The sequence below is a fragment of the Filicampus tigris genome, chromosome 11 (assembly GCF_054856515.1).
Source record: "Filicampus tigris isolate MCC_2025a chromosome 11, RoL_Ftig_1.0, whole genome shotgun sequence".
Classification (NCBI taxonomy): domain Eukaryota; kingdom Metazoa; phylum Chordata; class Actinopteri; order Syngnathiformes; family Syngnathidae; genus Filicampus; species Filicampus tigris.
Window position 1 is genome coordinate 13,635,243 of NC_141227.1, and position 16,538 is coordinate 13,651,780.

Below are 16,538 nucleotides of genomic sequence, written 5' to 3' on the forward strand. Positions count from 1 at the left end.
CATGCTTGAGGCTGTTGCTGCCTCAATCAATTATTAAATCCTAAATTCACATACGTTTTCCCACATTTTTGTGGTTTAAGAAAACTGTCTATCGTTGCAACTCATATGCAGCTCAGATTACATTTTATGACCAATTTATGCAGAAATCTTGGTAATTACAAAGGATTTGCATACTTTTTCTTGTAATTCTATATGACATTTTCATCACTAACAGGCTTATGCCTGAATGCAAAATTCTTTTACCTAAGGAGGAAGTCAACCCAAAAATGTTCTTTACAAGAAAATGTTCTATGCAGGCCCACTAGTCGAAACATGGCATTCTGATTAATATTGCGTTTGTGGAATATGAGACATCAAAATCCACCCGTTTTTCGCCATTTTAGGGGGTGGCCATTTTGCCACTTACTGTTGACTGAAAATGACATCACAGTTGCTCAGGGCACAAGTAACGACCAATCACGGCTCAGCTTCAGAAAACCGGTGAGCCATGATTGGTCGTGATGTTCTGAAAGTCTGTTCACGTAATTTGCTAATTTTTTCATGTTAAGTGGACAGTCTTCTACCTGTTTCTTTGAGCAAAGAATGAAGCTTATAATGGCGACTGGTATGTATGCATGTACAGTACATTTATCCATTCATTTTCTATGCTGCTTTTCTTGTTCAGGGTTGTGGGGAGCTGGATCTAATCCCATCTGATGTTGGGCAAAAGGCAGAATACACCCTAGATTGGATGTACATGTATGTTTTTATTCGATTTACCGTGTACATAATCTGTATTCACATAATCCAACAATGATGACACAAAACTATTTTGACAACAAACCTGCCGTGTCTTTAATTTGTCAGTATCCAGTCACATGTATAAAACGTGGAGGAATTTAACACAAAACAGTAGACAAACATAACATTTTTCAAACTACGGTTACAATTGATAAATCCGAGGAAAATGCTGTGTGGATGGTGACCGGCCGTTCATTGTTGCATTTGCTACATCTTGAGTGCTTTAGTATGTTTATAAACCTGCCCATGTTTCAATAGTTATGATATTTTGACACAACCCCCACTTAATGGCTGTGCAGGGGTGGTTGATTTATGACCTCGGTCTGACTTGGATAAGGCTGCTTGAACATCGTAATTCAAGTTTTATGTACAGGTATCTGCTATATTTCATATAAAATATATTTGAGCAGATAAATGTACGGCACAGTGCATAAATGCACAATAAAAATGTCTTAAAACTGTAAACAGTTGGCTGGAAACATGTCCAATGTAAACAAAGTGGAAAAAGTCCGTTTCACAAAGCAGGTTTAGTGAAAAAGAGTCTGCTAACCCTGAAATGAGGGAAACTCTGACTTTTCCATTTCAAGAAGGGAGGTAACTCAAAGCAGAAAAAGAGGGGTAACTATAGCTGGTTTCAGAGAGAGAGGTAACTTTTAAGATCCCGGTCAGTTACTGTCCCATTCCATCCCAGGGACGGAACGGTCCGTCCGTCAATCCCATTTCGTGGATGGACGGACGGAGGACGAGAAGTCATTTAAAGAGCAAAGACGGAAGTGGGTTTTTGTCCAGCCCTCTGTTCGTCCCTAACTGGGTCAAGTACCGACTGCACGTGTTGGGTTGGGTTCTTTTAAAAAAACAAGACCACTGCATGTTCTCTTCTACGGAGCCACCTTCATTAATTGCCTGCACAATGCTTTTCATGTGCTTCCCAGTAGTCACATTGCACATGCATATTCTGCCCCCCAGCGGTTCAACACATGTAATACCATGGATAATGCCACAGGAGTCAGGACGCCATTTAGAAACACGCCCAGCCTATTTTATGTGTGCAAACCGGGATAGCAATTTTGTTTTGTTAACCAACTGTTAACATTTAGTACCTTATCCCTTTGCAAAAAAAAATCTGAGTCCATTAGGCACAGTATCACTGAAAAAAGCTTTTGTTGAATCTACTCAATTTTATTTTGACAAGTGGTTGCACAAAATATAATAATCTGGATTAAAATATATTTTTTAAGAAGAGTATACACCTACTAAATAAATGTATCTCGATCCAGATGATTTTATTTTGTGCAACCACCTGATGAAATATAATTGAGTAAATTCATCCATCATTTTTTTCAATATATCTCCAAGAGATTATACCGAGGTCCTAACTGTTTGAACAATGTTTTTTATATTTCATCAGATGTTAAGTGCACTTCTCCCCCATGAAATGCACCTAAATGAAATAAATTAAGATGTGGAAGAAAGCATTTTTCCTCTGTTATATTATTGTGATTGCAAAGGACTTGAAACCGCCACATATATATATTGACCCGAACAGCAATGTTCTCCCATGCCCATCCCTCGTTGCCATGGTGCCCTTGTGAATCAGGGCTCCATACATGCTGTCTTTTCATTGTTGTGGTGCACACGCCTACCTCCAGGTGAAGGTACTCCGAGTTGAGTAAACTGATTCAAATCATCTGTTCTGGAAACGGAAACTTCCTAAGAGCTTCCTCTCTCAGAGTGGATCAACTCAAACTCCAGGATTAGACTCAGAGTTCAACCTGCTTTGTGAAATAAACCCCTAATGTACAAACATGTAAGTGTGTGTGTGACTGTGTTGTACACGCTATGCTACAATTACTTTAATATCAACCCTTTGGCATTATGTTGACTTTGATGCAGTACTGGTGAACTTTGATCAGTATGCTAATTAGGTTTTTTTTTCTGTGACATTATTATTATGCTTTAAAGTTGTTTGTGTGGGTATTTTATAGTATAGTATGCCCTACAAAATCTTGACTCTGAAAGGATTTTTTTAACACATATGTTGGGGTGTCCTCATGAATGTAGAGTACTGTATCATAACTATGTCAAACGTACTCTTGAACCTATAAAAGTTCAGAAGCCCAGGAACCAACAGTACTTGGTAAATATTACAAACAGGCTAAGCGGTAAGCAACATTTATTGCTCTTTGGCAAGATACCAATTTGTCCATCCTTTTTCCATATCGCTTATCCTCATTACGGTCGTAGGTGAGCTAGAGCCTATCCCAGCTGACCTCAGACTGACTTAGTCGCCAGCCAATCACAGGAAACATCAAAACAGCCATTCACACCTATACACATTTTGAAGTCTTCAGTGCACCTGACATGCGTGGTTTTGCAATACGGGAGGAAGCCAGAGTACGCAGAGAAAACCCCCACGAGCATGGGGGGAAAACATGTAAACTCCACAAAGAAAGGCCGGGACCCAGATTTGAATCCCCAACCTCAGAACTGTGAGGCGGATCTACTCACAACTTGTCCACTGTGATGGCAATGCCAATTCAAATGTGCCCCAAATGATAAGTGACCTGTGTTGAACTACACTACTTAGTCTTGTGAATGAGGTTTCCCACTCTATGAAAGAATTTCTCAATCTTATTCTCATGGTGGCTCCTCCCTAGTCGGTCGAGGTTGCGGTCAGTAGTTGGGTTTTTGATTTTCTCCAGTGAGTTGTATGGCAAGTATGAAGATTGTTTCTTTTGAATTGAACAAAAAGGCTCAAATCTGCTGTAGAGGCGATTGTCAAGTTTTCTGTCTTTACTCCAGCCCAGTATGTCAACATCTGGGATCGCCTTTTTGTCGACAACGGCGAGCTTACTTTGCGATGTTGTTTCAGAGGAGGAGAGCTTAGGTGCGTGCCGGTGATCCTCGGTTTTGAATCTTGGTTTGGAATACTGTACATCGGCCACATGGTTCTGCTGATGCTCTAGGGATGAGTTGCTATGGTGATGTTTAACCTCAGTCTCATCCTCGGCTTTAATTGTGTCTGTGCTGTCATCTGACGTCACACTTGGCGTTTCTACACTTCTGACTTGATCCTCTTTCTTGTCTGGTATGTTCAAAAATGACTTTATCTTTTTGGTACTCTTCTTAAGAAAATGCTGTGAGCCCATTCTGTTTGATTTAGCTGCCAAATCCCCGCTGTCTACACCCAGGCTTGCAACAGATAGAGTTCTGGAAGGAGCTTCCTGCCAAATGGAAGTGCAGGGGCTCTTTGCGTCTGTCATGCTCTTGACATCGTAATGAGAGACAGATCGCTGATCCTCGTTGAGATTTGACCTGTATCCACTATGCTTCACGTTGATTGCGCTAGAGCCTCTATCTATTTGCATCCTAGTAAAAGCTCCATACATGCCACCTGAGGAGTCCTGTGCGTATGCAGTATTGGATCTTGGATCTGCCACACTGTGCCTTTTGTGCCAGCTGTCAGGCAATAGCATGTCAGGATTTGTCATCATCTGCCCACGTTTGACTCTACCAAGGCTGGCGTATGCAGATGGGTATGCGTTTTTCCCGCTGCCATAGTCGTCCATAAGCTGCAAACTTTTTCTCTTTAGCATGAATTCTTCATTGTTTAGCCTGTTGCTTTCTGGCGCTACTGATGGATTCCACTGCATTGAGGAATAGCGCAAAGAGTTATGAAGTGCTGATGAGCGGCTACCAACAGAGGGTGTGGGGTTCATGTGTGAGTTTGATTCCAATTGCTCCGGTATGGCGGACCTAAAAACAAGAGAAGATCTCATTCTTCCCTGCATGAAGCTGTTAGTTGGCTCAAACTGGTCCGAATAGTCAGACGGCTCACTAAACGGCATGTCAGGGTTTTGAAGGTATGACTGGATCCTCCAGGTACGCATGAAAGATTTGGATGTTTTTTCCAGTGTTGGCATGTTCTGCTGCATGGACAGAGTTTGTTTGTCATTGCCATTGTATGACTGACGAAGCTTTTGACTCCTGTACATCTGTGGCACTAAATAATTATTATCCATTGGATAGTTGTTTTTTCCGGTGCCTGTTTCCCGGCAAATATTCCAGTTGCTTGCTCTGGCTCTGACATTCTGTGTAACAAGTCCATCATGTCTTTCCCCCGCATAGCTGTGCCTTTTTAAGTAGTTCATTGACTCTGCAGACTGAAATTTGGACATGTGGTTCTGCAAACCAGTGTCGTGCTCAATCAAAGACACAAAGTGATTATCGTTGCAGTCTCTTGGATACAGATTCCTCTCGCAGGTCTTCCGGTAGACAGAGTCCAACGTGTGCCTTAGCTGGTCGCGCCGATCAATCATTTGTGTTGAATGAGGAGAATATTTTGGCCAGCCAAGCATTGCGTGGGGCCCATTAGAGGGGAGAGAATGATCTGGTTGGCACAGTTCAGCCGGCACTGTCGACCTTGCGTACAGTGTTCTAAACTCCTCATCGTAAGACCTCACCAGGTGGCCTGTGATGACCTGGACCATGCTCAAATTGATCTTTGCACATGACCAAGTGAAGCTGCGAACAAACAAAACAAACGTGTTTCCGTCATCAATGTGGAATAAACATCTTGCAACAAATGTTTGGTCTTCAGGTTCAGTCTTGTGGGTAATGGATATTCTTACTTTTATTATTACTACTATTGAAACTTCAAAATATTATATTAAATTAATATTGGATATTTGACCCCGCAGTTAGTTCCCCCGTACACTCGGGTGAGATAATGGATGATGTCTTAACTAAGAGAGAACACATTCAGTAAAATAAACAAATTAAAATCATTTTTCACTTAAATATAGGACGGACAATTGAAGAGCAATTTTCCATGTGTCTGTAATCAATCAATCACATTGAAAGGTTGCAGTAATTACATCGTTTTGACATTGCAATAATTTTGTAGTTACAATACTAAAACTAATAACGCCATGATTCCGTGGCATTAAATGGTGAAGGATGGCAGTTTAACTTTTATTTGTCTATTAGTAGCCTCATGTAAAATCCAAGCGAATTTATCGAGCAAGGTTTTAGAGCCTACTGGATCGTTTACGTTCTATTTCAATTTGACCTTAGTGAAGATAAGTGGTTCGGAGAATGACTGAATGAATGAATGAATGAATGAATGAGGGTCGCCACAGCGAATCAATTGCATGCTTGATTCGCATCTATGATTTGGCAAAGTGTTTTACGCCGGATGCCCTTCCTGACGCAACCCTCTGTAGCAGGGCACACACACAGACTGAGCGGGAATCGATCCCACGCTGCCCGCACGCAACTCAGGCCCGTGTACCACTACACTATCAGCGACTTTTATATAAAGTAACAGCGATTGATTTACTTCAAAACAAAACAAAAGAAAACAAATGACAAACCGGAATGTGTTAACTCAATGTTTTAAGAGCATATTTACAGTAACCTATATGTATTAGGGTAAAACTGGGCATGAAAATAATGAATGATCTTAACTTGGAGTGTGCCTTCTCACTACTACAGTCCATTTAAATACTGGTTACGTTCACAAAAAGCTTACACATGTACAGTAAGCTGTTCCTGAGCATACTCTACTCCATTTTCTACTTTCTTTTTTTTCTACTATCTTTGCTTATTTCATTATAATTAAAGAACACTATGTCAAGCTTGGTTGAGGGCATTCCGAGAGATATGTTTTACACTCACTTGAGTAAAACATTTGAAAATATGAAAAGCTGTTTTTAATTCAAGGTTGAATTTTATTTCCGCTATTCATACTAAAAGCTGTAAAATTGCCTCATTCAGACCACAAAACAGAATTCAGAGTGTGACATTGCAACAGTTGCACTCACCTGTAGGAGCCATATATCACTGTATGACAGTCAACCAAGATAAATTTCTGCTCCATGGCTCCATGAAATTTAGTCCCTGTCCGACATAGATAATCTTCACCTTTCACAGTACGCACCCTCATGTTCTGCGACAAAAGAAAAGAAAATGAGTCGTCTTTTTTCGTCAACAATTCCATCGGTAACTTTGAATCAACGTGTGCACACTTTGAATTGTTGCCATGTGTGCTTTGTAAGCATTTGCTTTGTGTGTTTTGTAGCCTAGAATAACTTGTGAGAATACACAAAGGTACCATTGGTTGGTGACAACACTTTCTCCTTCAACCTCGAAACACCCACATCCTTATGGAAGTACATTCTCCCTTTTCATATTTGCATCTGTTTGGATAGACTTGAAGATCATTCAGAAAACAGAAAACATTTTATAGCTTATAGTGGAACCTTTGACTTCAAACCATCATTTTATAGGATGCTTTATGAGACTGCAACTTGGTCAGCAATGTATGTTTCACTTTTTCTGTCTTTTATTTACAATGCTATGACAAAAGAGTAAAATTGACAGATGATAATATAATGTCCGTCATGCAGGTGTCTTCAATAAACAATCCTAATAATAATAATAACTTATATGTATATCGAGCCTTTCAAGGGCATTTGACCATTATTACTCATTATTTATTTATCTTATTATACTGTAGTTGACTTGTGTTTAAACTGTCATGCTTGTTCTCTGAGCATTAGGTAAAACATTGCCATACAGTCAATAAAGAGTTAATGATGGCGACAGTTTGAGTCGAGTATAAATTCAATTTTCATTTTTCTATTTGAACTTATTTCTTTTATGGGAAAATTGTTTTGGAATCAGAACAACACTGAAGCCCGCCAGCATTACTGAGAGGATTTTGTTCCACTCTACTTGTTATGTTCTTCTACAAGTGAAAATAGTTTTGTTTCCTTTATTTCATGTCTCACATGGCCAATGACTGACAGTCTGTCTCTTTTTTTTTTCATAGGGCCTTAAATCCCTGACGACATGTCTGTATATGGCTGGAAGGTATAGTGCGACCATGCGGAAGTGTTTCATGTCTCCCACAAGCATATAGAAAAATGTGTTTCGGATCAAGGTTAAACGTTTATATTATTTGGCTCTAGCAATGTATGTTAAGAAAAGTAAAACAACATAATCATCAAAGGTGCACCAGGAGCCTTGGGTTGTTTTTCTTTAGTGTGTGCCGGACCTTCAAATATAGTAATTGAAATAATAAAACGGTTGAAAAAGTAAGCCAATTTTGGCACAGGGCTCCAGAATTTACTAGGGGCTAAACTTCATGCCGATTTGATTAGCTGGATGGGGATATTTTGCATTTTATGCAAAATCGGTGATTGACTCTAATGCCATAATTTGCCCGATCAATCAATGATGAATGTCATTGACCGGATCCACGAAATAAGACATTACAGCAAACACAATTTTGTTCACTCCGGGGTAGTTCTGTGTTTCCATAGTGTATATGTAGCCCAAAAACAAATGTATTTTTAGCTTTGTCGCATGGGAGGCGGAACTTCTACCGCTGTACAGCCACCAGATGAAAAGCAGCAATTAATCGTGTCATCTTTTGTTCATGACCATTTGCAAATAGCAATAATGACTTTAAAATGATTGTTTACATTTTAAAGCATATTCATTATTCCTGAGGTGTCTGTTTTTGTACTCCAGTGTTATTTTTTATTCGCTTGGATTTTTTATACTGTTGAATAAAAATGTTTGCTTTGAATGAAAAAACTTATGTTAGTAAAATGTTGAATTACTCTATAATTATCTTTGTTGTCAGTGCCAATGCTTTAAACCTGGCAATTTAAAAGCAATGTAAAGTCAATTTTATACATTCTAACACTGCTTGAGCAAACAGTGCAGTACATCGAACTCAACAACAACAAAAATGAAATGGCTTCATGGAAATGATTCACATTAAAAATGTGCAGTGTGATCTAAATAGGGCTGTGTAAAAAAGATCCCCTCACAACCGGACAGATTCAGCGCAGTTTCCATCTCATATTAATGCAAGGGGCTACCCGGTTATAACAATCTTTTAGTAGAAGTCAACCCAAGCATATTCTTTATCAGGAATATGTTCTCTGCACGCCCACTGTTGAAACAAGACATTCTGATAAATATTGCGTTTGTGGAATAAGAGTTAATACAAACGTTTTTTGCCATTTCAGGGGGCGGCCATTTTGCCACTTGCTGTCGACTGAAAATGACATCACAATTACTCAGGGCTCAAGCAACGACCAATCACAGCTCACCTGATTTCTAAGGCTGAGCCATGATTGGTCGTTATCTGAGCCCTGAGCATCTGTGATGTCATTTTCAGTCGACAGAAGTGACAAAATGGCTGCCCCCTGAGAAGGCCAAAAGCTGGTGCATTTTGCTGCTTAACCCATATTCCACAAACTCAGTATTAATCAGAATGCCTTGTCTCAACTAGTGGGCCTGCATAGAACATATTCTGGAAAAAAATATGTTTGGGGAGACTCCCCTTTAATTTCTGTCTATACAATTGGCACACAAGCAAAGAACCAAAGTGGATATGCTCACAGAGAGGCGTACTCCATGCAGGTTTTATTGTGCCTGCCTGTGTAAACACAGCATGCAGAGAATCTTATTTTCTCTTCGCAAGATGGATATGGCAAAGCATATCATGTAATGGTCGAAAATCATTTGTCTCAGTTGGAGATTAAATTTGAGAGATGGTGGTTTGAGCATCATCTTTGCGACAACTCCATCTGCTGATCAATGCTACACTATGTATTTTTTAGACCACTCCGACCATGAATGAATAATATCACTCTGAGGAGCACATGGGGTAAGAATTCCCTCATCCGCTATATTTGCTTTCAGTTTTCATTCACTGATTTTACAATACAATACAATTTTATTTCTATAGCGTATTTCATAACAGCTAGAGCTGTAACAAAGCACTTTACAAACAATACAATAAATAGAACAAAAACAATAAAAGGCTTTGATACATGTATTGATAAATATAGACATAAATAATATATAAATATAAATAAAATATAAATAATGAAGCCAATAAATTGACATAAAACACCATATACAATTGACACTGGAAAAGAGCTGAAAATTTCAGGTCTGATCAAAAGCCAGAGAAAAGAAATGTGTCTTCAACCGGGTTTTAAAAATGGACAGAGAGGGGGCTTGCCTAACAACCAATGGGAGGTCATTCCAGAGGGAAGGACCAGCAGTTGAAAAGGCTCGATCCCCTCTGAGGCTCCTCTTGGTCCTCGGCACCTCGAGCAGCGCCTGGTCCGCAGACCTGAGGCTGCGGGAAGGTGTGTAGGAGTGGAGGAGCTCAGAGAGGTACGCCGGGGCCAGGCCATTTAATGACATAGACAAATAAGAGAATCTTAAATTGAACCCACTGGGAGCCAGTGAAGGGAGGCCAGGATTGGTGTTATGTGCTCCGTCCTCCGAGCTCCAGTTAGTAGGCGGGCAGCAGAATTTTGGACCAACTGGAGACGTTTGAGGGAGGACTGGCTGACTCCGAAATAAAATGCATTGCAGCAATCTAGCCGAGATGTAACAAAGGTACATTTTAAAGGTACATTACAAACCTTTGATAAATCATATGTTTTTGGATACCATAAAAGGTATAAAGCAAAAACATCAAACACACACACACTTCACTTAATATCCCAAGATTAGGTTTTTTTTTCTTAAAAAAAAAAAAAAAAAAAAAAAAAACTCATAATATTACAACTGGTTAAACTAACTTTTTCTTGTCATTTTGCAAATGCTAGCCACATAATTTTGAGATTATTCTCTTACGAGTACAAACATTTTCTTTTGTTTTCTTTACTGATGCAACTTTTCTAACATTGTGACTTTATACTAAAAAGATTGCGCAATTTCTTAAAGGTATGATTTATTCCATAAAAAAACATGGAGAAGAAGATTACGGCATTTCTTTTTGTTGAAAAATATGTACCTTTACAACTTTGTTCTCATAAGAACACCGCTATTCTCATAAGATGAACTTTGAACTGGCTTTTTTTTATATGACTTTATTCTCTTAACATTAGGACTTTTATACTTTTACTCTAGTAGTGTGCTGTTAAAATTATTCTTTTCAGGGTAGTCTTGACAGCCTTTAATAATCTTTTTTTTTTTTTTTTTTCACAGCACACTAAGAAGGCTTGTGTATGTGTCTGAGTATCTTTTAATGGGACATCCCTGAGGGCACTTGAAGATAATGACAAGGGCACTGGCCAAGAACATAAGAAGAGCAAATGACAAGGTCTCACATAAAAAACTCTGACAAGGACTGAACAAAAACAAGGAAGATATTATAGTCAAAGCTCATGAGAGAAAAAGACGTGATAGGACAGCGCAAGTAACCATGCAGTGACGTTCGAGGAGTCACTTACTCTGAGTTGTTGTAGTTTTACATCCTGATTCTCAGCTGCTGTGAGGAAATGTTTCCAATGGAAATCATCCAAAAGCACATAGACAGGAACTCCCCGAATGGAGGCGTCAACAGTCTCTTTCAGTATATCAACATCAGTGAACATATCCATCACAACGGCGATGACCTACAATGATAAAGTGAACAAATAGACATTGGCACGATGGACAGTTCAGGATGCTCATGTGCGACTGACCCTGGAGATGAGTGAAGCATCCACGTACTCAAAAGACCTTCAAATACACATTCGTTTCCCGTAGCTGTAATTATCTCATAGCTCATAGACACACCATTGCAGCTGTACAGACAATAAAGACAACCTCTGAGACTTTTTGTACCCCACTGCTAACTATTTTGGCCAAGAAAAATACCATCACCTAGCAAGGCATGTCAACATTTCTCAGTTAAGAGTTCTCTGCACCGTTTTAAAAATCAACAAACCAACGTGGAGAACCCGATTCAAATCACAGTGCCCTCTGCACTCACTCCATAATGTTGTGTGCAATTGTTTCAGTTCATCTTAACATGTATTGTAATATATCTTTAAGATGCAGCAAAGTTAAATCAGGGATTTTTTCGAAATACATTACATACACATGAAGTCCAGCATGAGTTGCAGTTATCTAACTAGCTATACTACACCCCCGAACGTGCACCTTCCCTTCCTATAGGCTGAATGCATGGCCGAATTAGAGCACTTCGTTGTTGGCCATGAGTGTGCGCACATCATACACAGAAAAATGGCAAAAATGAGAAGGGGCATGGGGAGGATTTCTGACTTGACAGCCAACATGTGGCCAGGGGCTTAGAGCCATCATGGTTATTTTAGAGCGCCTCGCAGCGTGGGAAAGCCATCGGGATATATTCCAGCCCCCGGAGGCTGAAAGGCATATATTTTAGCAGCATGTGGTTATATGCAGGCAAAAAAGTTTGGTGGACAGAGTAGCGTCCAGGGCTGGGCATCCCGCCGACAGACCGGACGGACGTTCATTTTGTAGGCGGTAAACGAAAGACGGGAGCCTTAAAAAAAATAAACGGACTAAGCATAGTCGGAAGGCCATTTTTCCATCTATGTCATCGCCTATCGTCTATTTCCGCGGTGAAGCTTCAGTGGCCGTGGCGAGGTTTCAGTTTCTGAGGCTTTTTGAGAGCTTCAGGGTCCTTAAAGGAGACACATTAAGTCCGGCTGCGGTGATGCTTCCATGAAGCGGTGAGTCGTTCATTTCAAATCTTGTGCAGCCTGGATCGAAGTTGGTAGAAGGAAACGCTAACGGAAGCCCATTTAAAACGATAGGAGGACCTAGGGCCTATAACCAATTACTATTTGGTCCGGACGGAGAAAAAGGCGGATAGACGGAGGGCGGAAGGTGATAAACAGACTGGGAAAAGTTAATAAAATGCCCAGCTCTGGTAGCATCCATTTTTCCAGGACTATTAGTAGTATTTGATTGACAGTTGAGCAAGGCGTGGATTCATTCACCCCCGCTGCGCCTGAGAAGGGAGAAAATTCGATGATTTTATCATGATTTTGAAGCCTCATTTTACATACATTCATATTTACATCCACACTGAAATGCCAGGCCAAAAATTGAGCTCAGGGCAATATGAGGCAGACATTCTAATCACCAGTTATCCACACAGCATTATGTATTTTTTTTTCTTTCACAGTGACACATTATGCACTTCTTTCATGTTCACTGTCAATGAAGTTCAAAGCACAAATTCAAATGAAGTAACACAAATAAGTCATTTTAGCCTATGTTGCTCTATACAGTAATTGTAATTCATTTATTTAGCGCTTTCTGCGGGCGAGCTTTGCTTGGAAAATGCCGTCAGTCATTCCAGCCGTCGCGTCCCACGTGACAATTGTTGCCCCTCTAATTTAATAAACGCCAACGACTGGAGTGAATAGGAAATTAAAGGACTCCATTTTTCCTTCAATGTTTTGCGAGTCAAAAAGGGGTGCAGCTGTGTGCATGTCTGCATGTAACAGAATACAAACTGGTGACCACTTGTGAGTCATCCTCATTATGTGAAGGAGTTAATGTAGTAGTAGTAGCAACATGTTCCCACACTCGATGAGAGAAGTTGTCAAACTGGATATGGGCCATGAAAATGTCAGCAGACACTCCCTGCCAATGCATGCTGGAGGTGTGAGCCCCGCGCTGCCCTCAGAGCCTCAAGAAGAGCGTGGCACACTTGAACAGAACACACTTGTCATATCAAATCGTCCGACAGTGTTTTACCTTTCTCGCATCCCGGATGTGTTTCAGAATCACTTCTTTAATGGTAGGGCTGTTTTGTCTCGGGGGGTGATAGAGAAGATCTATTTTGGTCTGCAGATTTTCGTATATGACCTCAGGCCATCCCATTTCCAAAGCGGGAGCATCCACATCCGAGTGGACAGGCCAATACGTCCCAGAGGATGATTGGCTGTCCGTGGGGCTATTGATTTCTTCTACATGCGTCTGAGGTGGGGGCTCTTTGGCGTTGGACGTAATGAAGGCAAGCTCTTCATCAGACAGGAAGCTTCCGATGCCTTCTTCTTTGAGGAACTTTGTGTAGCTGTCCCTGCCGCCGCTTAGAAGGCAATCAATGGCCAGACGATAAGACTCCTTGTAGTGGGCTTGCATGTAATCCCCTGATGCATGCTCCCCCCTTAAGGATGACAGCGAAGAAAATTGAGCCGAGTCCATTGTTCCAGTCATCCTCCCTTGGAACTGTTGCGTAAAACACAAAATAAAAAATAAGTAAATGAGTAAGTATAGTAATATATACATGAGGGAACTTTTTAATGGGAGTTTTAATCCCTGAGAACTCATGAATCATCAGAAGGAAATGTAATCACAATTGATCCAGACACACCCTGCTTTTCTTTTTTTTTTTTTTTATCATAAGTTCATTGAAAACATTTTACATTTTTATTGCCTTCGATATTTCTGAGCGAACAGCAGGAATTTCTCTCTGAAACTATTCTGTTCGTGATCAAAATGTAAATACAACCAGCCTGTAATCATGCTGTAATTACAGCTTCCGGAAAACAATCTAACGAGCTTGATGGTTTGAAAACTCCCAAGGAGTAAAACAGGAAATGTGAACAAGTGATATGAAGGTTAGATACAAGTCACTGATAACATCATGGTCACTGCTCTGTTCATGTACTACTTTAACACTAACCACCTATAGTTAATGTTTGGTCTATTTTTACTAACCAAGACCCAACAGTGTGAACATTTGTCATTAAACCGCTCCTATTGCAGTAAGTGTTGACCTTGTTCTGTTTGTGGGTTGAAAATGTGACTCATGGTAACGCCCTCATCATTAAGACAATTGGAACCTGTTAACCAGGTGACGTACGCCGAGGGCCCGTGGGGCCAAAGTAATGACTTTACCCCTTCATTCGAAGTCATGTTCAATCAATGAATGACACCACACCAAGGAGACTACGCGATTCAACAATACTTCGAACGTCTGGTCGTCAACAACGGAATGGAGTTAATAACTCCGTCAGACTTTTAATGAGGTGCATGTCTGAAGAGAGTGAGTCAATAGACACAATTAAGCAAGTAAATTATATTTAGCCCACATGTTTCGAAATGTGCAATTCATGATTGAAGCTCTGAATAATAATGATGTCTAATCATTTTCCTTCAAAGACCAAAGACATTCGACTCTAGCCCTAGCTATAACAGCCAATTAATTTATGAATATTTTTACAATTCAGTATTAAGATATCATGTATCTATGCCTTCACTGGAAAAGTTGGTGGTCTCACAATGTGCCTATCGCTGGGAGGATGATATCAGGGGAGGAGCAGCAAAAAAGAAAAAGAAAACAATTTTTTTTGGGGGGGGGGGGGGGTACGATGCGCTGTTTGTCTAGAAATTGGAGAAAGCATGTCTATGCTTATTCAACGTATGTATTTCTGTGGGCTGGTCCAGATGATGCTAGTGCTAACAGGCTCATGACAACGTTGGACCATTCAAGCTCTTTCATAGGATTTGCAGTTACTGAAGAAAGTTATTGTGAATATGTTAAATATGAGAACAGTGGACCTTCCAGAATTGAACAATTGACAACCAAAAATGATGAGTATTTGATTAATTAAACAGTAACCTACAGACAAAACAACCAAAAAGTTTGAAGGTCAGTATTTCGGCTTTATTTTTTTTCTTCTGTTTTTACATTTGATGTTTTAAACATTGTGTTTAGTGTTAATGAAGGTACAGTATATGTTGATGACATTTTGACCCTCGGACAAAATTAGTTCACTGAGCATTTTTTCTTGAAGAAACTGGATGTGATATTTTGATTTACTAACTAAAAATAATTATTAAGTAAATGTATCTTTAAATATTATGAAAGGCAAGTGATATCCCAGAATTTATCTATTTTTAAATCGATCTATGTATCTCTGCATACCTGGCCACAACCATATGACAAGGAAAAAAAAAACAAAAGCAATAAGACATTTTGAGTTTGGGGTGGGCCCAGTTATTTCACGTTCTCTGACGGGAGGCTCACTGGCCCACCCTATAAACAATGCTGTGATGTCACAAATTGTGGGTGTGTGCTCTCTTATTGTCAAATTAACACCACAAATTATTGTGAAAACCACATTTGATGCTGAAATGTAATTAATCTGTTTCAAGGTCAACCCTTGCTTCATGAAAAAAATCCTGACAGGTAAAACAGGTATTTTAAGTAACATTAATATATTTCTATCAAATATATATTTTTTAAACTCTTTAATGGCTAATGAGTGGGGCAGAAAAAATGTGTCTAATTTGTCTGTGATCAGCCTGTGTGTGTGTGTGTATATATATATATATATATATATATATATATATTTATTTATTTATTTTTTAAATAAAGTATCACCTACAAGACCTGTGATCCAGTTGAAAATAATTGTATGTGCATTATTGCGGTCAAGACCTTATTCCAATGTATAAGCCCCAAGGAGATGAATTAAGTGTGTCGCTGCACATCTTTTAGAGCTTATTTATTACTGTCACAGTACAAACATCACCCAGAGAATAATAAGACCGTAACTTACATTTGAAGTGTGAAAATCCTGTTGACTGCTCCCAAACATATCCCAATGAGGCTTATCTACAGGCATCTGCATAGTAATTATTTTCAGGATTTGCGGAGAATACTGTCCCCCAGCTGGAAGCCACAGAGACAAGGAGGTGTCTGAACATGATAAGCAGTGTGCTGGCTGAGAGTGCGAGTTCCAGTTTTGACATGCAAATGGTCGGTCTGCTTGGAAACTTGCTCACAACCGTAAACCTGTTTGAGACTTTTAGCCACGCCTCTTCCTCCGTTCCTCTCCTCTGCTCTCCTCTCCTCTCTTTTAGGGACAAAGTTCAGCACCCTGCACAAATCACAATGAAGACAGGACACAGAAAGGCTGTGATGAATGTGCTATGAAGCTGTGAGA

General features: G+C 39.8%; 1 protein-coding gene across 1 annotated transcript; it reads right to left on the reverse strand.

Moving 5' to 3' along the window:
• Window positions 1-571: 571 nt before the first annotated feature.
• On the reverse strand, window positions 572-16,332 carry sack1b (scaffolding CK1 anchoring protein B). The gene is made up of 5 exons (XM_086046028.1): window positions 16,152-16,332; window positions 13,339-13,812; window positions 11,055-11,219; window positions 6,606-6,730; window positions 572-5,304 (listed from the first exon to the last, which is right to left on the reverse strand). Exons 1-5 carry the CDS (start codon window positions 16,221-16,223, stop codon window positions 3,360-3,362), a joined length of 2,781 nt encoding a protein of 926 aa, XP_085902154.1. The 5' UTR covers window positions 16,224-16,332; the 3' UTR covers window positions 572-3,359.
• Window positions 16,333-16,538: the final 206 nt, after the last annotated feature.

Coding starts and splice junctions, on each gene's coding strand:
- sack1b (XM_086046028.1), bottom strand. CDS start 16,223: ATGCAGATGCCTGTAGATAAGCCTCATTGGGATATGTTTGGGAGCAGT. Junction 11,220..13,338: donor ACATCCGGGATGCGAGAAAG/GTAAAACACTGT, acceptor TTATCATTGTAG/GTCATCGCCGTTGTGATGGA. Junction 5,305..6,605: donor GTGATATATGGCTCCTACAG/GTGAGTGCAACT, acceptor GTTTGTTCGCAG/CTTCACTTGGTCATGTGCAA.